Source organism: Chionomys nivalis, chromosome 3 (genome assembly GCF_950005125.1).
Source record: "Chionomys nivalis chromosome 3, mChiNiv1.1, whole genome shotgun sequence".
NCBI lineage: Eukaryota > Metazoa > Chordata > Mammalia > Rodentia > Cricetidae > Chionomys > Chionomys nivalis.
Window position 1 is genome coordinate 47940215 of NC_080088.1, and position 26782 is coordinate 47966996.

Here is a 26782-nt window from a genome sequence, read left to right on the forward strand (position 1 = left end):
AAAGCTTGTGCCTGGTATTCTAAAATCTGTCCAGGAGCCCATGGCTGGGGAACTCATAGGCCACAGGAGTAAACATACTACTATTACTCCGCTAAATGACCAGAGTCACAGCAAACTGCCTCTAAACTCCTATCTCTGCATTCATAGATTAGTGATGCTCCCAGACCTCATCAGAGAAGTTTTTTATGCAAGTGGTGAACACAGAAATTCAGACCTGATCACAGTGCAGAGAATGTGTCTCAGTGTTCAGCCACAACGGGAGCATCTGCATCTATCTCTCAACCCGCCACCAAAGCTCAGGGATGATTGTGGAAGAAGGATCAAGAAGATTGGAAGAACTTGGAATCACACAAGAATGAAGTGGTGTCTTATAGACATGACAGGATGGCTGCAGCCATGAAGTCATGGCCATTGTGGTAGTCTGCGCGAGGCCCACACGAGACCAAGCTGGTCAGCATTAACATGGAGGAAGGGGGGCTCAGAGCCTCCTCCCTCTAGGGGCTATTGGCAGTTAAAAGCTTCCAAGGAAGGGAGAGACAGATTTTTAAATTTCTTTTTAACTTTTTACTGATTTTTTTTGTGAATTTCACACCATGCATCCCAATCCCATTCATCTCCCTGTCCCCTAGTATCAACCCTCTGCCCTTGTAACGTCCCCCCAAAAGATAAAATAAAATATAAAAGAAAAAAAATCTCATCTTGGAAGCTATAGTGTGTCTCAGTGAATCACACAGTAAACCCTTCAGATCATATATCTACTTGTGAGTCTTCATTGCAATGAGTCATTGGTCTGGCTTGAGGCCTCTGGTTTCTGCTATACTGTCAATACTGGGCCCTCAGTGGGACTCCTCTTGCATATCCTGTTTTTGCCCTGTATCACAGAGATCCTGCAGCTTTGCATCTGCAGGACCAGCCCTTTCATGTGCTCTAGCAGTTTGTAGATGGGGTGGATGTTGGGGGGATGGGAGGACAACTCATAGCCCTGGTTCTGAGCCTAGGTGGTAGCTGGCTTGATCAACCCGCCAGCTCTCTTTTATTCTCACCACCAGGATAAGCTTTTCAGCGCTGCCTGGCCAGCTCTCCCAATATTGCAAGCAACAAGGGATGGGGCCACTTCTCCTGCTCAGGCCCTCAGGGCCAGCTCACCTGTACCCACACCACCAGGGCCAGCTCTGCTATGCTGCCAAGGTGAGGCGCAGGGCCCACTGTCCTGAGTGCTGAAACTTGCAAGGGACAGGAGCAGCCCCCCACTAGGAGAAAGAGTATTTTAAGATATAGCCCAAAGTAAGTCAAACATGCTTCAGGAGATGGTCCCACTTCTAGGAGTATATGATCTTCACGAATTAGACGTGATAGATCGTTTAGAAAAACAAATAAACAACAAAAAAGGATATGGAGTTGGGAAGGGTAGGGAGACAGCGATGGATCTAGGAGGAGTTAGAAGGAAGAGGGAAGGTGAATATGATCAAACTATATCGTATAAAATTGATAGAAATATTAAAATTGAAAAAAAACTACCACTTACACCTGAAAAAAACTTCTGTACAGTGACCCACCAAAAAGGGAATGTTCTCTCTGACATCAGACATCAATAATCATAGATTAGCTTTGCTTATTTTGAACTTTAAATAAACAGAACCATACTATAAAAGAAAACAAAGAAACCCAGCATGATGGCCTATACTTCTAATTTCAGTTCCAGGAGGGGACAGGCAGAGCTGCAGGGCTCATTGGCCACCCAGCCTAGCATACTTACTGAGTCTGAGACCAAGGTGAAAGACCGGCTGAAAAATAAAATGGAGGGCCCTGAGGAATAACAGTCAAAGCTATCCTCTGGTTTACAAAGACACACACACACGCACGCACACGTGTGCACATGAAGAATTCTGATAATTGCCAGTCAGCAGTGGCACACATCTTTAGTTCCAGCACTCAGGAGGCAGAGGCAGGGAGATCTCTGTGGTTCAAGGCCAGTCTGGTCTACATAGTGAGTTCCAGGATAGCCAAGGATACACAGAGAAACCTTATCTGGAAAAACTAAATGCTAAAAAATAAAATAAAAAGAACTCTGACATTTATTCTCAAGGAGACAGTACTGTGAGGAATTAAGTGCAAGAATGGTCCATAATTCTTAATTCATAATTATTAGCAAAGCTGTCCTGAGATTACCAGCCTTGGAAAGGCCTGCTCAGGGTGACTTCTGGCTAGCATCTGGAGCTTGGATTTGAAAAAGATTCCCATCAACCCCTGACTCATAAGGGTGACCACTGTGCCTCATCCACTTGTATAAACAGTATAGTCAACATCTCCTTTTCCTTTGAGAGTCTATAAATTTGGTATACTCAAGACAGAGGCTATGTAACCAACACCCAATGAAAGCCTTGGCACTAAGTATCTAGTGGGCATCCAGATGGATTTTGCACTCCTGTAAAACTTGAGTCCCAAGTACCCCGACTGGGAAAGAACTCTAAAACCTGATCCTAAACCCCTGTGGATTCTTTTATAATAAAAGCCTTTATTTAGTAGGTAGTCATAATTTTAAAAATGCCATGAATAATCATTTTAGGGAATCTCACACATGGATGGTGAGACCTGAATTCTTATTTGTTGTAAATATTGTTGAATATTTTTTGTCTAACTTCAAAATGTATGCCATCTTATTCCCCCCGAAGATAAAAACTACAAAAAAATGTAAATCAACCTAAAAATCCAAAGTACTCGTCATATCATCTGTTATGGTTTAGAACTGAAAAACCCTCCCAACGGCTCCTGACTGAGTGATGCTGCAATGGATATCTGGGAGCTCTCTACCCACCACACAGTCATCTCTCAGTGACTCAGAAAGGAACAGGGATGCTGCAAAATGTGTTAGAAATTCCAATAACTAAATGCTATACTCAAGATGCCACGAAGACACAGCGAGTTCAAAATGAACTCTCTAGTACCGTCTCTGATGACATTCACTTAACTTGTAGCATAGAAAGAATTCAATCTCGACAGAGACGTGGCTTTCCATTGTGTTCATTAAAATAAAAATAATAACAGACTTGGCCAGTCAGAATAGCTTTTGTACAACTAATGACAGTTGATCCAAGCAACGCTTTCCACGGAGATGACATGGAATGACTTTCCCAGTATGTAGGAGGAACATGATATAGATCTTCAGCTGGACGTAAGACTTGAAGCTGAAGAGGGAGCTACTAAATGCTAGGTGACATCAGGAGGTTGACAGAGCGCTGTCAGGAGCCTCTCTAGAAGAAGCTAGAGGATGTGCTTGTGCCAGAACTCACACTTCAGATCAGTTGGGACCAGAAGAGCCTGGAGACATCAAGGCTGCTGTGTACAATACTGGGAAACTTCTTTTGCCTGACAGTGCAGGAAAGAAGGAAGGAGGGAGGGAAAGAGGGACAGAGGACAGAGCTGGTTTATAGTTGAACAGACTTGGGTTTTCTTGCCAGACTAGCTACTTACTAGTCATTTGATCTCGAGGAGCTCACCTAAATCAACAGAAATATTAACACCAGTGTTGCAAGTGTAGGTGCAGATGAAGAGAAATGCAAATAAATTATACAGCACAAAACCACAGTGTCAGGGACTGTCGTTTTTAGGGTATGATTGGGAAGATTTGGTTACTACCTAGGGAAAGGCGAGAAGAAACCAAAATGGCTCTATGGTATCAAACCTGTCCAAGAAGAACAGCCACTCTAGTAATCATTAAATAAAAGAGCCTGCTACCATTTTATAGGTTTTACCTCATATCATTCCCATGAGCTCAATGCTATTGTGTTTATCTTAAAAGGCTTAAAGAAAATGTATATTTTTATTCAGGTCAATAGGTTAATATGTATTCTGACCAAGGTACGTTAATAAATTCAGATTTCATTTTTATTTTACTAATGTAAAAAAATTAAAAAATAAAAAGTCCACGTGATTAGAGAATTTGTCTAAAGCTACATACTCCCATGTTAGCAAAGCAAGAGTATTTGGTCTCCCCAGTCACCTTGAAGCTCTAAAAAGTGATAAGGGAGGAGCTATTCTGTGCTCTGAATGTGTGTGTAATCCCAGATTCAAATGTTGAAATTAGTTACTAGTGTAACTTATCAGCATGAATGAGATTACTGTCTTTTTTTTTCAAGCCCCAGAGACCTGCCTAGTCCCTTTAACCAAAGGCTATAAGGAGTCAGCTACCATTCAGAAAATGATCACTACTAATTAACATATCTTCTGACACTTTGAACTTTGACCTCTGAAACTCTGGTTATAAGTAATCAATTTCTATTGTTTAAGGTGATCAGGCTTATGGCATTTTGTTACAGTAAGCCAAGAAGACTGGGGGAGAATATAAATGTATACTAGTTTCACATAGATAATGATGGAAATGGTGAAAGTTCTTTCTAAGTGGAGATATCTTATGAAGAACTGATGGAGGTGGGTCTTGTATTTATATGTTGCTTTCATTGGTTAATTAATAAAGAAAACTGCTTGCCCCTGATAGGACAGAAAATTAGGTAGGCGGAGTAGACTGAACAGAATGATGGGAGAAAGAAGCCGAGTCAGTGAGTCGCCATGATTCTCTCACTCCAGACAGACGCAGGTTAAGATCCTCCCTGGTAAGCCACCAGCTTGTGGTGCTACACAGAATATTAGAAATGGGTTAGATCAATATGTAAGAGCTAGCCAATAAGAGGCTGGAACTAATGGGCCAGGCAGTGTTTAAAAGAATACAGTTTCCGTGTAATTATTTCAGGTAAAGCTAGCTGGGTGGTGGGCACGCCGCTCCTCACAACAAAGAACATCTCTAAAACTCAGCAGCCTGAGAAGGTGTGCACCAAATTTCTCTCCCAAAGGGCAGGCTGCTGCCCATGCTATCAATGGAGCTTTCCAAGTGAGAAAAATTAAGAATATGAAAGGTGAGAGAGTTAAAGAAAAGCCTCATAGACTCACAGTGCAGATACTGAAAGCAAAAGTAACAAAAATAACCCAGCTCCAAACAAGTGGACTAGCAATTATTTGATTGTGAAGTCTGACCTTTACCCTCCTTTGGTCCTATTTGTAGTGTCATCTCTATCAGTTGCGTTGTGCTCCCTGAATCTCTAGAACTCCATGACTACGTGCATACATACACACATATTCACTAGAGGATGGTATACCTTGGTATGATAAAACTATGGACAATAGGCACAACAGGTCTAGAAGTATTCAGAGAGCAGGACCCAAAGGAGACCCACAAGTCTATAATCTCAGTTCCTCAGAAGGCTGAGACAAGAGGATCATCTGTCTGGGCAACTTGGTAAGACCCTGTCTCAGAAAAAAAAAAAAAAAAAGGCAACCAACTGGCTGTGATGGCACATGCCTTTAATCCTAACACTTGGGAGGCAGAGGCAAGCAGAACTCAGCTTGAAACAAGCCTGGTCTATATAGTGAGTTCCAGGCCAGCAAGAGCTACAGATCCTGTATTAGAGAGAGAGAAAGACAGAGACAGGGACAGAGACAAACATACAGAGAACTAAGGGCTCGAAGATGTAGTAGCTCTGTGCTGCAGCATTTACCTAACATATAGGACTCTACATTCTCTAGTGCATATGTGTGCATTCTCTAGTGCATATATATATATATATATATATATATATATATATATATATATATAGTCATGGAGTCCTAGAGATTCAGGGAGTACAACACAACTGATAGAGATGACAGCTACAAATAGGACCAAAGGAGGATAAAGGTCAGACTTCACAATCAAGTAATTGCTAGTCCACTTGGTATGATAAAACTGTGGACTACAAAACAGGTCTGAAAATATTCAGAGAGCAGGACCCAAAGGCAGACCCACCTCTAAATTCTCAGTAAAAGAAGAGAGAAAAAAAACAATACTTCCATGACAGGGCAACTCCCATGAAGGAGAGATGAGGCTACTTCACTTAGAAGACCCTTTGGATGCATGGGATATTATGTAGGGAAGAGAAGTAAGAATTGAGTCTCGGGAAGGTGGAAAATCTCCAAAGATTTGGTGGAAAGACTGAAAAACAAAAAAGTGAAGTAACTTTAAGAAAGTGGGTCTAGGAAATAGCAATTAAGTTTCTGCCCTGAGGGACCTTTGTAGGTGACAGCTGCCAAGGATTTCCCCTGAGTCACCTGTACCAGGAAGTATCTCCCTGTGAAAACAGTATGTCAGGTTCATGTGACACCAGAAACAATGAAAGTCTCACCTTCTGCTGAAGAATTCAGTAATCCACTCAAGGCTGCATGGCCTAGAAAGTCTCTGCTTCAATTGTGTCACAGCATTCCTTTCTAGGAAAGGCCCTGCAAACTAAGACCCTGACCAGCTCTAATGCTGGGGGAGGTCATGTGGGGGTCATTCAGCCTGTTCTAACTTGGCATCACGTTTAAGCATGCACCTGTCTGTCACAAGGCATACCACAGTGTGGTGTTACTCTTTTCTAACCAGGGTCCCGAGTGAAAGGAAGCCCTTGAAGGTGCCTGAGTGGTCTCCCAAATTATCCACAAAGAAAATGACTCAGAGGGAAAGAGGAAGATGTTCTCCACATCCCCCACGTGGCACGGTGGTTTGAATGAGAATGGCCCCCATAAGCTTATATATTTGCATGCTTAGCACCCATTTGATGAACCATTTGGAAGGCATAGGAGCTGTGGCCTTTTAGAGTGAGACTTTGTTGGGGGAATGTGCCAGTGGGAGTGGGGTTTGAGTTTTCAAAAGCCCCTGTCAAGCCCAGTCTCTCTCCTTCTCTCTCCCCACTCCTCTCTCTCCCCGCCCCCCCTTTCTGTCTCTTTCTCTCATTCTCACTCTCTGCCCCAGATCAAGATTAGCTTTCAACTACTCCTCCAGCAACATGCCAGCCTGCATGCTGCCATGGTGATAATGAACTAAATCTTAAAACTGTAAGCAAGCCCCCAATTAAATGCTTTCTCTTCTAGGAGTTACCTTGTACATGGCATCTCTTCACAGCAATAGAACAGTGCTCAAGACACCCTTTACCCTTCACACCAAAGATTTTATAATTCTTCAGGGAGAAGGAAATTGTCTGATGTGGAATTCCCCCTCTGTATGCTGTGAATACCATTGGTTAATAAAGAACCTGCTTTGAACCTATAGCAATGCAGAGCAAAACAGAGCTAGATGAGGAAAACTAAACTGAATGCTGGGAGAAAGAAGTCAGAGTCAGAGAGAAGCCATGTAGCCCCACTGAGACAAATGCTGCAACTATACCTGGTAAGCCACAGCCATGTGGCAATACACAGATTAATAGAGATGAGTTAAATCAAATATGTAAGAGCTAGTCAATAAGAATTTAGAGCTAATAGACCAAGTAGTGGTTTAATTAATACAGTTTCTGTGTGGTTATTTCAGGTTTGAACAGCTGGGACAAGTAAGAGGCCTCCTTACTACAATTGTCCATTAGTAGAATTCTCTCCAGAGCTGGTACAAAATCAGTTAGTTCCCCAAATTCAACAGGCTTCACTAGTCTCCACCCATAAAATTGCCAATTTAGAAAAAATATGTCAGTGTCAGCTGAATCTTGTGGCATGATGGCGTCTTGTCCATATTATGTATGCAGGTGAGCTGCGACTCTGGATTACCCATCATTTCAGTGCACAACAGAGTAGAGAAGGAGGTGAGGCCACTCCAAATGTTAGACAATAACATGTGTTCAGTCTTCAGAGGACTGAGAACAAACATAAAACCAACCACTTTGCCTTAAATATCACCACATACAGGTGAGTGTTAGCAATGACAATCACACCTCTTCACCTGACGCCCTGCCATGGGTTCCTTGTTGCTCAGCTAGTTTCCCTTTGTGTGCAAGGTGTGCTCACTTTTTCTACATCCATTCCAACTGCATAGTTAGTTCCACCTCAATGTCCAGTTTGCCAGGGATCTAAAGAGTCTTGAGATTGGAGTTCCAGAGATTTGAGAGAAGAAAGCTTAGGGAAGGGACTGGGCAATATGGATACTGAGGAACCTTTTTGTCTCACTCAATCTTGACCAACACCTCTCTCTCCCCTATTTCCCAAACAGTGCCTTAAGTTCTGCAAATGTGTGTGTGATTCATATCAGTGGGCTTGGCAGTTGGGCAGTGGCTGATGATTGCCGGTTGTCATCCCAGAACTACTAGCAGAGCAGCTCTGGGTGTGGCTAGCACGACCACAGAGGGCAGACTGCTCTCTCACTCCTTTTTAATCTATTGTGGTCTACAACGACCCCACTCAAATTTAGCCCTGAATTTTTAGTGACTCAGCAAAATATTATCAAAGTGATCTAAAAACCTTCAAGAAAGGCTACTGTCTTCAAAATTGATCTCAGATTATTTCGAAATACAAATCAGAGATAAGAAAATATAACAAAGTATTAATCATAGATGTTAGTGTCTTCATTAGGATTGCTGTTGCTGTGATGAAACACCATACCTAAAGCATGAAAAGCAAGAAAAATGTTTTTGGGTTTGTTTGTTTGTTTTGTTTTTTAGGCTTATGCCTTCATAACACTGTTCATCATTGAAGAAAGTCAAGTCAGTGCAGGAACTGGGAGACAAGAGCAGAGGTCATGAAGGTGTGCTGCTTACTGACTTGTTCCTCACTGCTAGCTAGTCTGCTTTCTTCTGGGCTTTCTCCCATCAATTTCTTTCTTTCTTTTTTTTTTTTTTTTTTTTTTTTTTTTTTTTTGGTTTTTCGAGACAGGGTTTCTCTGTGGTTTTGGAGCCTGTCCTGGAACTAGCTCTTATAGACAAGGCTGGTCTCGAACTCACAGAGATCCACCTGCCTCTGCCTCCCGAGTGCTGGGATTAAAGGCGTGTGCCACCACCGCCCGGCTTCTCCCATCAATTTCTAAGAAAATGTCCTACAGGCTTGCATACAGCCTGATCTTATGGAGGCATTTTCTCAATTGAGGCTCAGTCCTCTCCAGTGATTCCAGCTTGTGTCAAGGTGACAAAAATGCAGCTGGCACATTAACTGAACATGTAATATTTTCTAATTCAAAGTCCTTGCAGTAGTTTCCATTTTTTTAGTCTATCATGATTCTCCCTGCAAGTCTTAGAGTCCAACAGGAAAGATTCCATGTAAAATAAGTACTTCCCAGAAAGGAGGGAAAAAGGTATTTATTTTGTAGGTTTCTTTTATAATTTTAGCATATGTTAAAATGCAAATTTACAACCAAATTAAAGTTTACACTATAATATTAAATAGTTACTTTGGAATTTTATAGTATGGCTTTTCACATCTCCCAAAAAATCTTCCATGGGAAACTGAATAACTCTCTGTAGATAGCTTTTTGTGGTTGAAGTAAGATGATTTCTAAAGAATAGATAGACATCCAATCTTGTGTTTCAAGCCCTGAATATTAAACCATCTGCTGTATGACTAGCTCTTTGGTTGCTACCAGGCAAATCAGTCAAGCTTCAGGATTGCACCAGGCACTTGAGACGGGAGGAGACTGTGTGACTCAGCTTTGGTTGCAGCATCCACCTTTGCCAGCTGATGTGGAGACAGCTAATCACAACAAAGCCATTGTCCTCAACGTGGTGGAGCAGGTACAGCACACCTCAGAGATGTTCCCTGCTTAAAATAAGCTCACAGCCTCAAAGATGTCCCCATCTCACCTAAACAATGTCAACTGAGTAGACAGGGTGCTTATCTGAGAAACTCAAAGGTGGTGAAAATCTTCCAGAAAGGAACAGGCAAATTGGCATTCTGGGAAAAAGTGTACAAGATTCCCTCTGGAGATACTCAGAGCTCCCTGTCCTTGTGACATTCTGTGACCACTGAGAACCAGACTCAGACCTCTTGAAGGTAGCACATTAGAAGAACCCCAGCTCTGGATGAGTGCACCCGTCCCCTCAACCACTGCCATGTACTAGTAAAACAATTCTCCCTCCACCCCCTATTTTGATGTAAAAATTATTTACCTCATGTAGTTTAATATCTTTAAGCATCTTAAAGCTTCAGGGAATAATTTTTAAAATAGTAACAACCTAAAGACTTTAAAATGCTGTAGAAGAATATATATACTGTAATCACTATATAGAAGACTATATATACTATAATCACTATATAGAAGACTATACATACTCTGATCACTATATAGAAGACTATATATACTATGATCGCTATATAGAAGACTATACATACTCTGATCACTATATAGAAGACTATACATACTCTGATCACTATATAGAAGACTATATATACTATAATCACTATATAGAAGACTATACATACTCTGATCACTATATAGAAGACTATACATACTCTGATCACTATATAGAAGACTATATATACTATGATCACTATATAGAAGACTATACATACTCTGATCACTATATAGAAGACTATATATACTATGATCACTATATAGAAGACTATACATACTCTGATCACTATATAGAAGACTATATATACTATGATCACTATATAGAAGACTATACATACTCTGATCACTATATAGAAGACTATATTTACTATAATCACTAAATAGAAGACTATACATACTCTGATCACTATATAGAAGACTATACATACGCTGATCACTATATAGAAGACTATATATACTATGATCACTATATAAGATTATACATACTGTAATCACTATAGAGAAGACTACATGTACTGTAATAACTGTATAGAGGACTGTATTACTAATCACTGTATAGAAGACGATATACACTATAATCACTGTATAGAAAACTAAATATACTATAGTCACTGCATAGAAGACTATATGTACTATATATTCTGTTCACAAACATTTTAATAACCTGTAAAAATTATCTTAATATAACATTAAAATCATGAGGATGGGCTAGAATATAAAACTCTGATCTCAGGTTAAAAGTGCAAATAAGAAAAGAGAAGAAGAACATTCCTAATAATAGGAAGGGGATGACTAAACTGTGTCGCTTTTAATTCAAAGCACAAAGCCATAAAGTTAGATATGATTTATAAAGTGTATAGTTAGTGTCCTGCAAATATGTTTCATAGACAAATTCAACACAGATATAATAGTTATTTCTAAGCCGGGCGGTGGTGACGCACGCCTTTAATCCCAGCACTTGGGAGGCAGAGGCAGGCGGATCTCTGTGAGTTCGAGACCAGCCTGGTCTACAAGAGCTAGTTCCAGGAAAGGCTCCAAAACCACAGAGAAAAGCCACAGAGAAACCCTGTCTCGAAAAACCAAAAAAAAAAAAAAAAAAAAAAAAAAGCCAATCAAACAAACAAACAAAAAATAGTTATTTCTAAAATAAGTTAAAATAGTGACAGCTTATTCAATAAATGGTTCTCAACCTTCCTAATTCTGATCCTTTAACACATTTCCTCATATTGTGGTAACCCCTATCCATAAAATTATTTTGTTGTTACTTCACAACTGTAATTTTGCTACTGTTATGAATCATAATGTAAATATCTGATATAAAGGATATCTTATATGCAACCCCCAAAGGAGCCACAACCCACAGGTTGAGAGTGACTGGCTTATTGCTACATACCTCAGTAAAGATGTTTTTTGATTCTCTCAAATATATTATTTATTATTTATCATGTGAGTACAAAATATACAAAATTATTTCACTGAACAAATTATAAGAAAATTAAAACAATCAGGTATTAAAAGGTAATAAAATGTAGATTAGTGTTCAAGTTCAAATTTTAAGCAGCAGAAAGATGGTTGAGGGTTAAGAGTGCTTAGGGCTCTTCTGAGGGCTCATGTTCAGTTCTCAGCACCCACACAGGGCAGCTCACAGCTTGTCTCTACAGTTACAAATGCTGCAGCACCCTCTTCTGGACTCCGCGGCACCTGCACTCATGTGCACATACCAACATATCACACACACACACACACACACACACACACACACAAAAAGATATGTATATATCTTACACTCACACAACATTATTCCAAGCCAGTTTTGTTCTATTTGATTTTAGCTTCTATTTTTGTTTATTGAGGCAAGGTACCCCCTAGCTGGCCTCAATCTCACAATATAGACCAAGCTGGTTTTTAACTAGAGAGGCCTTCTCACCTTGGCCTCTCAAGGACTGGGATTACAGGTGTAAATCATGCCCAGTTGCCCAACCCTTATTTCAATTCATGCTACAAATAGTAAAATAACAATGAGTACATTTTCCATTTCAGTGTAAGCCACAGCTTTTGACAAGGTCTTCAAGTGTGTCAAGAGAGTCAGTGGAATCCTTACCTCCTATAAGGCATAAGCTTATAGTGATCACTACGACGAAACACAGGAAAATGGTGACAATGACCATCCACAGTCTACACTGTCCAAACACCGTCTTGTTACAGGGACTCCAGGGACTTTCCTTGACCCTCTAGAAAGTAAAGAGAGATTATGAGGTAGTCATTAGGTTTCAACAAATAGTATCAAAGTCCAGCTAGAGACCAGTAATGCAGAATTAAGATCATCAGTCGCCTGGCTCTTCACCTCATGGGTTATACTACACTGAATCAAACTAAGAACAGGGCAAGATAGAGCCTCAAGAGGAAGTTAGTTAAAGGCCCTCTGGGGGTTCTGAAGAGAGACAGGAGACTGGAGACAGCATTTTCTTCTTGGAGTTTTAAAATTTTGTATTTCTTTTCTTTTCTTTCATTTGTTTCTTCATTTTCTTTCTTTCTTTCCTTTCCTGATTTTTTTTTGGGGGGGGGCAGGGTTACTCTGTGTAACAGCCCAGACTTTCTGGAACTTATTTTGTAAACCTGACTGGCCTTAAACTCACAAAGATCTGCCTGCCTCTGCCTCTCAAGCCCTCAAAGTGCTGGGAGCTGGGTTTAAAGGCATGTCCCACCACTGCCTGGCTTGTATTTATTTATCATTCACACAAAAACTGTATATATTTATGGAGTTCAGTGAGATAGTTCCAAACCCATGTGTCAGGTATAATGGTAGATCCATCAGCTCCAATGTTTATTATTTCTTTTGTGTTAGGAACGTGTAAACTCCTCTTGACTACCTGCTTTAAAATGTACAAGGCATTGTCAACCATCATTTCTCTACTGTGCCACAGAACATTGTGAAGCATTTACTCTGTCTATACCTATTGACCACCTGCTCCCCATCCCGCCGTTCCTTTCCCTTGCTGGGATAATGATGTTTCTGCTCTCTGCTTCTATAAAATCAACATTTCAAACTTTAGTGTACAAATGGCAATGTGATATTTGTCATTGTGTATAGAAGAAAGGGGTTTTGAAGGTATTAAAAACCCAGAAAACAGCATTTGCTGATTCATAACAGAACTACCTAAGGATTGTGATGAGGTGCAAAAAGAGACAGAAAATTGAGATCAGAGCGAAAAGCTAGCACCTATGGCAAAGCAGCTGAGTATTAGCTTTAACAAAACTTATCACAAAGATGTATTTGGTCTATGGTTTAATATTTGGTATTCATGGTTTGGGCCTATGGTCAGCTAACTCCATGGCAGAATACCACAGCTGAGGGAATGTGAGGTCTTCACCTCATAGAAATCAGAAAGCAAAGAGAAAATATGTCAAACGAGTTGGGCACAAAACATAACTTTCCGGGACAAACCCCAAAGAATACTCTCCTAGTACACTCTACCTCCTAAAGTATCCAGTATTTCCCAATCATGCCATCAAATTATGAATTGGGGTTGGAGAGATGGCTCAGGGATTAAGAGCACTTGCTGTTCTTGCAAAGGACCCGGGTTCAATTCCCAGAATCCACATGGCAGCTTACAGTTGTTCATAATTACAATTCCGGGGTACCTGACACCCTTATGCAGATATATAGAGGCAAAACACCAATGCACATAAATAAAAACTTTTAAAAAAGAAAAAAATATGAATTGAGCAACAGACAAGCCCGTAAGTAAATTCAAATCCCTCAGGATCCAATTATTTTCCAAAAGCCTTATCGCTATACATTGTTGCATTTGGAAAGCGATCCTTAAACGCGAGCCTAGAGTGATGGCTCAGGTCCAACAACTTAGGGTTTGAGTGCTGTTAAGGTTAGTTGGATCTAATTTGATGTGCACCACTGATCTGCTGAGAGGCCTCAGGCAGGTTCTTCCACAAGGTGCCTTCTATATATGCTTGCAAACTCCAACTTACATTCGGTGATTGCATTAGACAGCAGTGGAATTTCCGAGACTTTTCTATTATTACTCTACAAGAGATTCACCACCTCCCTGGGTAAGCTACTAAGCACGTGACATTCATATACGTTGGCAGGACTGTCTATCTCTGGTCCAAAAAAACTTGTCTTCTTCTTGGCTCAATTAAGAGCAGTTATTGTAAAGACTAGGGGTAAACCTGTGGGAACACGAGAGAGTCTGCATTTCCACCTCCACTGTGGCATTAAATCTAAACACAGCTTTCATCCGAACACAAAAGAATCGGTTGATTCTTGTACTCAATAGAACAATGCACGGTAATTGGGCTAATTTGTTAGCTCAAAAAAGCCTTGGTTGCCACAGAACACTCAGTTTACCTGGTTATTGTTAATACAATGAGGATGCCATCACTTAAGGCATCTCTAGATTGCTGAGTCAGGGCCCTAGTGGTGAGCCGTAAAAGAAATTCAGAATCATCTTATCACCTACAATTTCTTTAGTAATTTTTGCCCAGGGGTATCAACCTACGGTAACAGTTGACAAAGAGGAGTTCAATGGCTCACATTCCTTTTCCTCTACATTCCAAATCTAGATTAAGGAAGGAAGAAAAATTCTTCACATACTCTCCTAACTCACCTTTTCCAAGCAAAAAGACACCTACAGTAATGGGATGCTTACGATCTCAGTGCTATTCCCTGCCCATCTTCCACCTGCAATTCCCCCTCATCAGCCAGATCTGCCACGCTGGTCCTCATACGTCATTTAAAAAATAAATATATTACCTAACTGTATGTATTTATTAGTAATACAATTTGTAAGTGAGGCAACTATAAATGAAATGATATAAATCAGGTCACATGTATTTATCTATGCATGATAAGATCAGTTAGCAGGGGCCAGCAAGATGGCTCAGCAGGTAAAGGCCCTTGCAGCCAAGCATGGCACCCTGAGTTTAATCCCTGGGACATGCATGGTAGAAGGAAAAAATTGACTCCAGAAAGTCATCCTCTGATTTCCATATGTGCAGCGTGGCACATGTACACACACACATACACACACACACACACACACTGGCAGTAAATGCAATATTTTCTTAAAATTGATTGACAGCATAGACCTTGAGACCTTGGATCCCTGGGTCCAAACTTCAGGGGGCTCCACTAAGAGAACCTGAGCAGTTTGGCTGCATCTCAGAGCCTAAGATTTTTCACTTAGTTCTTTCATCTGTCAAACCGTGGAAACTAGCATCCCTCCTCCTCTCCCACTCCAGTTTCGCTTCTGTCACTCTAATAAACACTCTGAGCAAAAGCAGTGGAGGGGAAGAAGAAAGGGCTTGTTTGGCTTAGCCTTTCAGGCCACAGGCCATCACTGAGGGAAGCCAGGACAGGAGCTCAAGCAGGAACTTGAAAGAGAGTCCATGGAGGAATGCTGTTGGCTGGCTCCCACACTCACTCATGCTTAACCAGTTTTCCTATTGCCTAAGGACTACCTCCCTGGGAATGGTAGCCCCCACAGTGGCCTGGACCCTGCAATATCAATGGACAATCAAGACAATCCCTAGCAAACGTATACCAACCCGATACAATTACTCAACTGAGACTCTCCTGTCGGGTGATTTTAGGTTGTCTCAAGTTGTTTATGGTAACTAGGCCAGCTCCTTCTAAGTTGGTAATAATTAACCACATTTATGTGTTATGGTATTTCACATAAGACAGGTACAAAGCATATAGTATGGAAAGAAGGAGGACTTAAAGAAGCATCAAAGTCAGAACCTATTATCACACAACTTAAGACCTGAAACCTGGACTGGTGAGAGCCATTCCTTACTGAGCCCCATTAATTGACCTCTCATGCTGAAATGCATTTCCACCTGTTCTACAGAACCAGAGGATGATTGACATATGGCAGGTGCTGAGGTTTTGTCCACCCTCTCCTTGCTAAAATGCCACCATTCAGGTATTCCTAGAAGTTCTCGGGGAGCCCTTCACCTTTACTCCATTCCATGGGTCACTGAAACTTTACTATTTAGTGACCTACAAAGCCGTATTACAAGGAAGTCTAGCGCATCTGTACCATCTGACTAACAAGGAAGTCACTAGGACCTGAAAGCACAGTCTCCACAAGACAGGTGCTAAGCAATTATAAAATTCTAATACTCAGCATGGATGTAGCATGTTCTCAACTGTTGTCCACGGGCAGCCCAGGGCTCCCAGAAGCACATGGAGCCTATGATGTTATCAGCCTTGTCCCAGATTATGCTTTTTTTTTTTTTTCCTGAATGACTAAATCTTTGGGGTTGTGCTGGGCCTGACTGACTTGAGGCAATTAGCTCTAATTCCCATGCTCAGACCCTGCCCTGGCGAATTATACAGAAAGTTCCTGGCTATGGCTACCTGCACTTGCCTTCAGCCATATTTTCCAAACTTCATTCATCTGTGGTCCCAGTTCATACAAACCTAAGGTGCCAACTTCTTCTCCAAGGTACTTATGAAATAAGATATTGCCACTCTGTTTCCAGTAATCACTGTGGGCCAAGAGTAAAGTTTTCAGGCTTTGAATTTTCTACTAAAATCAGCATTTGGCTGCCGGGCGGTGGTGGCGCACGCCTTTAATCCCAGCACTTGGGAGGCAGAGGCAGGTGGATCTCTGTGAGTTCGAGACCAGTCTGGTCTACAAGAGCTAGTTCCAGGATAGGCTCCAAAACCACAGAGAAACCCTGTCTCAAAAAAAAAAAAAAAAAAAAAAAAGAAAGAAAGAAAAAAAAGAAAAAAGAAATAAAAAAATAAAATCAGCACTTGGGCACAAGAGGGATGAAGGTGGAGTGGGGTGAGAAAACCCAGGCTAAAATGATGCGTCCTGAGAGTTGAGTGAGCCCAATAAAACTCAGCTAACCTTAGGGGTTACTCAGAAGACAGGTTGCTCAGAATTCAAGCTCTCTGGTGTTTTACAAGTATTTGATCTGTGGATAAAGTTCAGCCACTGCCATGGCTGAATCAGAAGAGTTTAACAACCTGCACACCCCCCAAGGACTTCCTCCGAGATGAAAAGACAGCAAAGTTATTTCTGAGGTAAAACTTTGATATTATTTCCCTTTTTCTGAGCCGGTAAATTCGCCAGGGCCAACCCTCAGTTCTTTCCTCCTTGTGTTCTTTGCCTATCTCTCTTCCGGAGGAAGCAATGACCAACTTAGACGAAAATAGTGTGTTTGAAGGTGGGGGAGGGCGGAGGTGGTAGACAGTAGGCCCCCAGTGGTGGTGGTCGTGATGGGGAAGGGAGAGGAGGGAGAGATGGGAAACAGGGAGAGAGAGCGTATAGGATTCAATCCATCACTCTCTATACTTGCGAAAGAAAGAAAAAACAATTTTAAAAATTCTAAACTACCTCTACCTCCTAATCGTCCCTCTTCATTGAAAGGAGCAGCCACGCCCCCACTCCAAGATTCCTAAAGTGTCTCGAGGTGAGGTCCCTGTAGTGGAGGGGTCTAGCCTAAGCATTTTTGCTTTCTTTAGCCTGCCCCCTTCTTTGTGCGTCCTGGACACTAGAAGGGAGGAGCCCTAGCACCCTTAAACGGTGTCAGGCCCCTTTCCTGCTGTCACAGGCCAGAGCCCCAAGTCCTTACCTGGGCTGGGCTAGGGCTCTGGGCGGAGGAAGGCTGAATCTGGACGCTGAGAGGTGTCTGTTCTTCCTGCTCTCTCTCCAGCTCCAGCGTCGAGAGCTCCAGCTCTTCCCGGGGCGATGGGGCTCTGCCCTCTTCCATGGCAGCGCAAAGGACAGACGCTCTGCCGAGAGGCAAGACCCAGGCACCTAAGGGTGCAGAGTCCAAGACAGGGAGAGTCCTCAGCTCACGCTCCACCCACCTGGCGCGGCAGGTAGACCTGGGGCGGCTCCAGATCTACCTGTGGTGGCTGGCGTGGAGGGGAAGGGCAAAGCCAGTGAGAGGAGGCTCTCTGGCCTTGGACAGCTGACCTTACTCCCAAAAAGGTAGTTGCGGGTGGGACCCTGCTGCCTTGGGCTCCAGAACAGAGGAGGGCTGTTTTTCTGGTTTGTTCAGGGTGCTGCCTGCGACGCATTTCCCTGTATATGGACCCAGACTGGATCACATGGCCTGATTGCAAGCTGGACTGTGACAAGGAAGGGATAGGCTGGGCTGGGGGTGGGGGTGGATGCAGTTCCCGGTGAGCCTTCTCCCAGACCACTGTGTTGCTGAGACTTACTTCAGTTCTCACTGTCTAGTAGGGTGCTCATCTACCGAATCAACAAACAGGCATGAATAATCTTCTGTGTGTCGGGCAGCCTTTTGGGTTGTGAGCACAGGAAGATGAGTGATACCCAGCAGCATAATTCCCCTTGCAAGCTGATTCAGCCTTAGGGGCAGTGCCAGTATCGCTGATAGTACTTAGTTAGGACAGCCTATTTGGGAAGTAGCGACGTGTTAGTTCTCCACGCACAGGGTGTTACTCGGGGGAGAAGACAGTGACCGGCAGAAGCAAGGACTCATAAACGTTACTGATTTACTCATTATTGTTTATCTTTGAGAGGAGGGGCCGTAAACACACTCCATCTGGGGGAAAAAAGCACAGGGCCTTTGTCGGTAAGCACACCCATACACACAATGGCCTCCACACCCTATGCATAGTTTACAACTGGCTTAGTGAGTCTGGAATTACATTTGTACGTACACCAAAGTGTGGTTTGGGTGTTGGTCCAAAGACCTTGCCTCTCAACCTTCTGTGTAAGTCATTGCATTCCCTCATTCCCTTACCCCGACGAACACAATTACTAAGACCAATTTGAGGACTCCAGAAGTCTTGGGAATATATTTAAGTGTCGGGGTCCATCCCAGGTAAATGGTGTCTACCTCTGGGTTACAACCCTCGGTACCAGACAGATGCTGTTATTGTGATGCTTATCCTTAATCCCAAGGAAAGTCTTCTAAAACATCAAAATATGTCCTGTGAACTAGAAATATTCATGATCTCAGGGTAGTCGGGATTTTCCAATCATTTTTGCTAATTTGGAAAATAACACATCCTGTTCTCTCTCCTTTCATTTTTGAATTTTCTCTGCAGTTCTATGCAGTATTCTGAGCCCTATTTAATTTCTCCTTTGACTTTGTTTAAGAAAAAATAATATTTTTTTCTTCCATTTTGTTTGTTTGGTGCTATGGTTACCTCTGACAATGAAAATATTGTCCTAGGATATAGAAGCTCTCTAAATTAAGGTAAATCAAGAACTAGGATGTGTTGAGCAGGTACTGTAGACATAGTTATTCAAATCACTGCTAACTTTGAAAATAAAAGAAAATCTTGACAATTTAAATTTTACTAAAACAACCAAAAGCCAGGTGATAACATACCTGAAAAGTTTGACCTTCAGAACACTTACCAAAAATGCCTCTGGCTTTTGCTGTTGGCCACAGTTATCAAGATCAAAATTCCACAGGCGTATTTCCGTCCACCTCTGACCATACAGCTTTCTACCACTCTAGTGAGGATTGCAAACCCATAGCCTTGTGTGGGGTGGATCCATGCTTAGTTTTGTGCACAGGTAGATTAGTTTCTCTGTATACAGCATGCCCCTCTACAGCCATGGTCTGACATGATGTGGGCAAAACAAATTGGACTGGAAAGCAACACAGTCCCTTCCCCCTCTGTCAATTACTGAATTTTGCCTTATGTCTGTTTGTGAGGTACCATTGTTTTGTGCATTGAGTTTTGTGAGAACACTAACAGTCAGGTAAAACTTCCCTGAAGTATCTTAGCTGTGTACTATATTTGTCTCCATCCTTGCAAGCATCTCCACTTGCACTGGAACACATAAGAAGGACACCTATCTTTGTTCTCATTTTATTTTAAAAGCTTGGTTTGTGACATTACTTAAGTTTTCTTCCATCTATGAATCAATAACATGTTGACACCTTAGAATGAATATCATTACATCCTTGGGAAATTTATATGGAATACATATTAATTTGTTTACCTTGCAATGAATATCAGATGAGCTTAATCTGACATTTTTGGTTGAAAAATAGGATTAATTTTATTGATGATAATTACATTCTTTTTCAAGAATCAATCACATAAATCAGTTAAAAAATCCAACTTGTACAGTTACAAAAGAGAAGGGACATACTTATGGATCCAGGGAACAAAGTTTGACACCCTTGTGTAAACACCAGGAAAATTTGGTCTTCCACATCCATGTCCCCAGCTAACAATGCCGGTCAGAATCCATTTTCCATCACTCTTTCTTCGACAAGACAAGGGTCCACCTGAATCTCCCTACACAAAAAGATAATGTAAACATGAAGGCATATGTCTCATGAGCACCAAGTCCAGCATTTAGGTGTCAGATACATTGTGTTCATTCCAACATGGTTTTGCTTGTGTGACCACTATGAAGGAGAAAGCAATTCTCACCAGTCTTCAAAGAATTAACTACTAGTGGCCATTGCAGCAGCAAAAATAGTAGCGATCCTAGGGGCTGATATCTAATTAGTGATGGCTGTATGCCCAGTAGTGTCTGGGTTCATTTCATTATCATACAAATAGTGGAAGACTGACTTCCATTTGTGAACTATTCAGCTTCAGCAGTTGGCTCATTGACCCAAGGCGAAATAAGAAATGACTTAGTCATCCAGATCGACTTAAAACCACCCCAAGAGCTGCTGGCTGCCAAATGTTTGCATCTGAGGATGCCTCTGACATCTCAGTTCCACAGAGCAAAAGCTACAATAATTTAAGGGTCAAACAGTCCCTACATCATGGATCTATAAGTGTAATATCTGAGGTTTTGTGTTTCTGGTTTGGAGGATGGGTAAAGTTACAGCTTGGATATGAAGGTAAGAAAGTATCCCCTGTATCTCCATTCAAAAATTTCATATCTCCTTAGGTAGAGTCTGACTAGTAGAGATGGGTCATTGTTGTTGGTGGTGGCTCTATAGGTATGAGTTAATGCCCAATCCTGTACACTTGTGTAGAACACAGCTATGTAGTTGGCCAGGCACAATGAGCAGCTGAAGAACAGTAATGTTAGGATTAAGAAAAGGAAAGGGCTCCCATCCCACCCAGACACTCACGGTCACTGGCTGTGTAACCTGGAGGGAGGGGCTCTATTTATGCTCTCCTATAGAATAAGGATAAAAGGGTGATGTGAAGGAATTTATATACAGGACCTTGCCCAGTACTTGCTGTATCAGTATAATAAGATGAGGTGCTGGCATCGCAACTAAAGTCGGCAAGATGTGGAAAGGCCCCCACTGCTCTTTGTGCTCTACATCCTCGAGCTGCTCATTGTACATCATGAAGATATCTGCACAGATTGGAATTAAAGGCTCAAGGTAGTATCCTACAGCTATCCTCATTGCTCCCAGGGCAACCGTGGAGCCTGCATGAGTGTGCTCTGACTCGGCCTCCTTCCTCTTCCCTTCCCCAGAATATGCATCAAAATGAACCCTATAGCTTTGGTGCAAAGCGAACAAGTAACAGCACTGAAGCACTAAGTGTGTATCTATGTGTGTATGGTATTTTTTTTCTGTCTATTCTTTTATTTTGAAATTTATTTATTTATTTATTTATTTATTTTACATCCCAGCTGCAGTTTCTCCTCACTCCTCTCCTTCCAGTCCCTCCCCTCAGCCCCCTTCTGTTCCCACCTTCCAATCCCCTCCTCCATTTCTGTTTGGGAAAAGGCAGGTCTCCCATGAGTATAGACAAAACATGGCATAACAAGTTGCAGTAAGACTAAGTACCTCCCCATGTATTAAGACTGGGCAAGGTGACCCAGTATGAGGAGTATGGTCCCAAAAGCCAGTAAGAGTCAGATAGAGCCCCTGTTCCCCCTGTTAGGAGTTCCAGAAGAGGACCAAGCTACAGTTCATGCTGGAGAGGATGTGGAGGAAGGGGAACATTCTTCCATTGCTGGTGGGAGTGCAAACTTGTACCGTCACTTTGAAAGTCAGTGTAGTGATTTCTCAGAAAACTGGAAATCAATCTACCACAAGACCCAGCTATACCACTCTTTGGCATATACCCAAAGAATGCTCAATCATACACAAGGACACTTGCTCCACTATGTTCACAACAGCTTTATTTGTGATAGCTAGAACCTAGAAACAACCTAGATGTCTCTCACCTGAGGGATGATTTTAAAAAAATGTGGTACACTTACACAATGGATTGTTACTCAGCTGTTAAAAACAAGGACACCAGGAAATTTGAAGCCAAATGGATGGAACTAGAAAAAAAAATCATCCTGAGTGAAGTAACCCGGACTGAGAAAGGCAAACATGGTAAATACTCACTTATAAGTGGATGGTAATTTTTAAAAGCTGTTCTTTCTCCATGTTTCCCTGGTCTTAGGCAACTGAATCATAATTAGCATCTGGGCAATTCAGATGAAGGAAGGACAAGGCCTGCCCTAGATAGCCCCAGTATTGTGTAGATAAAATGTGAATGTGTTTACAGCAAGCACAACATGCTAGGCGAGGGGAAGGCGGAAGACTTACTTTGCAGGCATCGCTCTTGCCAGACATAACTCCTGCACAGAGCATCCGGGAAGTGATGATCCCGTAGGTGGAAACACAGACGGTTTGATCGATGAGCTCTACCTCAGCTTGCTGCAATACAGGGGAGCCTTTCTTATCTGAAAGACACATGGAGGATGGATATCGTGCTGATGGTAAGGGTTACATTTCTTCCAGGTTTCACTTGAGCAATCAGCACAGATTATCTCCTTGAGGCCTCAGTGTGAGTCTCTGGAGGTGAATTCTATTAGCCCCGTTTTGCTTCCAAAGAAATGAAGCCTTGTGAGATTCAAGTCTTGCCCAATGGTACACAATTAGCAAGGAATATTAAGACACAGCCAAAGGTCTGGCTTCAGCACCTTGGCCACTGAGCCACCGTGCCACTGTGTCCTGTGGGACTGAGCCCCAGCAACTTTTAGTACCTGTGTTTATAGTCCAGGAGTGCTCCTCAAAGGGAAACACACCGCTGATTCATGGGAATCTCCAAGGAAGCCCTAAAAGTGACTTGCTTTTCTATAGCTTCTTCCTTTCTATCTTGCCTGCCTATAATGAGTCAAAAAACATACATATACACTCGTGCTCATCACGACACCGTCTCGAGTGAGTTAGGTAGTCTCTTCCAATAGAGATAGATGACCAAAGTATTGGTTATATTTTTATCAACTTGACAAAAACTGGAGTCATCTGAAAACAGAGAACCTCAATTAAGAAAACGCCCCCATCAGACTGACTTGCAGACAAGTTTGTAGAGTATTTTAATTAATGATTGATGGGAGAGGATTCAGATACATCCTTGGGCAGGTGGTCCTGGGAGGTATAAGAAAGGCAGCTGAGGCCAGGCAGGCAGAGGCAGGCAGATCTCTGTGAGTTTGATGCCAGACTGGTCTACAGAGCGAGTTCCAGACAGCTAGGACTGTACACAGAGAAAACCTGTCTCAAAAAAATCAAAAAAGAAAGAAAGAAAGAGAGAGAGACAGGGAGGGAGGGAGGGAGGGAGGGAGGGAGGGAGGGAGGGAGGGAGAGAGAGAGAGAGAGAGAGAGAAAGAAAGAAAGAAAGAAAGAAAGAAAGAAAGAAAGAAAGAAAGAAAGAAAGAAAGAGAAAAGAAAGAAGGAAAGAAAGAGAGAAAGCTGAAGAAAAGCCCGAGCAGCAAGCCAGGAAGCATCATCCCTCCATTGTCTCTGTGTTTCGGTTTCAGCTTCCAGGTTCCTTCCTGCCTTGAATTCTTGCTCTCACTTTTTTAAATGATGATCCGTAAAAAATCTTAGTGCAGTGAAATAAACCCTTTCCTCCTCAGGTTGCTTTTGGTCATAGGGTTTCTCACAGCAATAGAAAAGCAAACTAAGACAATAAAATCACCAGGCACAACAACATGTAAGCAGAGTTACAAGTGTGTGAACAGCTGCTGTCCCTCCTTGGGACTCTCAGACCTCAGCAGCCTCCATTTGATAGCGAACATCATTACTTCCGTAAGTTCACAAGGGTGCTGAGAATCTGAGAAACCACCAGAGAGGATCTTTAGAGTACCACACCAAAGCTCAGGAGTAAACTGAAATTTTTCATGTACTATACCTGCCCTTTTGCCTTGGAAAAGACACCAAAGGGATCTGAGATCCCAGGAGCAATACTTGGGCACTAACCCTTGGGGAAACATTCAGGAGGCTTTGGATTCTCTTCCTCACTGCAATTTAAATTCAGCTACAAATCATGAGCCAGGGGAAACCTGGGCAAGTTGGATAGAGAGGCTTCCCAAACATACAGCTTGACCTTTACCTGCCGGAAAAAGATTCCTTTTCTGGGTGTGTGAAGAGATTGCAAAAAGCCATCCCCACTGGGGGCACTGATTCTAAAATGCTGTGATTCCTGGGTCAGAATTTGCAGTCTGAGGTGGCCCCTGGCTGAATTTCTTTCTCACTCCCATCCCTTGGTCGCTAGTCCTGGTGTGAGACATGCTTACATAACCTTCCAGACAGTTGTCTGGGTTGGCACAGTAGGGCATGCATATGTATGCTCTGTCCTTTACAAAATGAATCACTTTTTTAGATGAAAAGAAAGCCTAAAGATAAAGAAAAAAAATTGCCTAGAGTTTGAAACTCCAGAGTTTGAAAAGGGCCCATGACCAGTCCTGCCTTGCTCATAAAATTCCTCTCTCCCTTTAGTAATTGAGTCCTGCTTGTTTGAGGACAGGTAAAAAGGTCACAAAACACAAATAATCATACCCCCTTTCCAGGGGCTCCCTCTTCACTGAGATGTATACTCAGTCATCCCCGGGAATGCCAAAGCATTAGGTCAGCCCAGATGTCTTCCCTTTGTAGGCCAGGGGAGTGACCACCCACTCATACACACCTGCTTCGTGCCTTCGCCCCCAGCCGGTCACCCAGCACTTTTCTCCACCGCGAACTTTCTGGCCAGCTGGGGGAAGACATATTGGCTGAATGATCTGTTTCAGGGTCTCAGGCCAGGCTATACTGAGCTGAAGCAAAGCAATATCATAGTCAAAGGTTTGACTGTTATAGTATTCATGGACCACAATCCTTCTCAGTGGAGAGACGAACTTGGCGCTCCCCTGCACATACATCCCAAGGTGTGCAGTCCATGGAGTGGGGTCAGACAGCCTGGTAGAAAAGGATTGAAGCACAGGGTTAGTAACTGTTTGAAAGCAAGTACTTACAGAGCCATGATCAGGATGCACAGAGGAGGGCCTTACTGCCAAGTCCTGTTGTAACATCATCCTGGTTCTGTTCAGTGCCACAGCAAGGTCCGCAGCCTCCCTTGTCTCCTTGCTAGACACAGCCATGATGTAAGTTGTCTAGTAATAGCAAGTTATAGCTGTACTCCAGAAAATTCTTTCAGTGGTGTTTTGAGGAAATAGCTCAAAAGTTTCTTGCCCTCATGAACCAACCACATACAGGTCAAATATGGGTGACTTCAATTAATTTTTTACTCTTTTATTTATGCTAATAATATAGACACACAAGGACAGTAAGGTATTGTTTGGGGGCCCTTTTTTCAAATTCAAATGAAAAGGCTATCAACAGATTAGACATTGAAGGGCTTTAAGCCTGAGAACATTATTGAAAAACTTTCTTGTAAGCTATCAGAATTTTTGCAAATCAGTGTAGTGGTTGCTCAGACCTTGGCCAATCCATTTGAGAGGGGTACAGAACTCCCTTATAAGGTTTGGTCTTCCACAGAATCAGTGTTGCAACCAGGGAGAATATGGGCGTAGATGACATGGAAAGTTGGGAAGAAAGCTAAGGACATGGTTCAGAGAAAGACTAGCATCATATTTGGAGCAGTTATTTTACTTATTGATGAAGTTACTTCAATAATTAGCATGAATCCTGTAAGTTCCAAGGAAAGCTAAGATTCAAATTGTGTAACTTCACTGTGATACTCTATTTTAAATTTTGGATAAATTGGTGTTTTATTTTACTTAAGATCCAGCAGATCTCAGACAGGCTTAAGATTTTTGTTTGATGGTTTGTCTTTTTTTAACTTTTTGGTTTGGGGATTTATTTATTTTTGTGTTCACTGATGTTTTGCCTGCATGTGTGTCTATGTGAGGGTGCCAGGTACCCTGGAACTGGAGTCCCAGACAGTTATAAGGCATGTTGGTGCTGGAAAATGAACCCAGGTCCTCTGAAGCAACAGCCAGTGCTCTTACTGCTGAGTCATCTCTCTAGTCTTAGGTGTAAGGTTTTAAGTGAGGTTTTTCTTTTTCTTTTTTATTTTTTTAAAGTTTTGCCTTTACCCTTAGTTCAAAGAGAACCTGTCCCTTAATAACCCTATAGGCAAAGGCAAACAGAGCCCTTCTGATGCCAGTCCTGGCTTCTGGTACCCATGCCTCATCCAAAAGAGATCTATGCTCTCCAACTATCCTCCAGTACTGCCCTTCTCTACATTCCGTACACTGACTTGGGTTTGCCCCTGTGGTTTAAAAGCCAGAAAGTCTCCATTTCCTCAGCCTAATGAAAGTATCTCCAGCCTTGGTGATTCCTTTCTGTTCTTTTTCTTTATGTCAATGGTATCTAAAAACAAAACCTGCGTACAACTGGTTCCCCCCACCCAAAGACATAAAGGAACCCAACTAAATTGTTCATTTCCACTAGAAAGCTTTTTCCCCAAACTGGAGGTCAGATATATATATATATATATGG

At 42.2% G+C, this 26782-nt stretch overlaps 2 protein-coding genes across 3 annotated transcripts in view; both read right to left on the reverse strand.

Moving 5' to 3' along the window:
- Window positions 1-17857, reverse strand: part of C3H3orf52 (chromosome 3 C3orf52 homolog) — a 33463-nt gene extending 15606 nt beyond the window's left edge. The window contains exons 1-2 of the mRNA XM_057764635.1: window positions 17720-17857; window positions 12213-12342 (exon numbers count right to left, since the gene is read on the reverse strand). Coding sequence (XP_057620618.1) covers window positions 12213-12342; window positions 17720-17857 — 268 coding nt within the window. The remainder of the gene's footprint in view (window positions 1-12212; window positions 12343-17719) is intronic.
- A 2327-nt stretch (window positions 17858-20184) lies between these two features.
- The window catches only part of Tmprss7 (transmembrane serine protease 7), a 38047-nt gene continuing 31449 nt past the window's right edge, over window positions 20185-26782 (reverse strand). For both annotated transcript variants that reach the window (XM_057765462.1, XM_057765463.1), the window contains 3 exons: window positions 24969-25237; window positions 22607-22743; window positions 20185-20381 (listed from right to left, as the gene is read on the reverse strand). In XM_057765462.1, coding sequence (XP_057621445.1) covers window positions 20211-20381; window positions 22607-22743; window positions 24969-25237 — 577 coding nt within the window. In that variant the 3' untranslated portion in view covers window positions 20185-20210. The remainder of the gene's footprint in view (window positions 20382-22606; window positions 22744-24968; window positions 25238-26782) is intronic.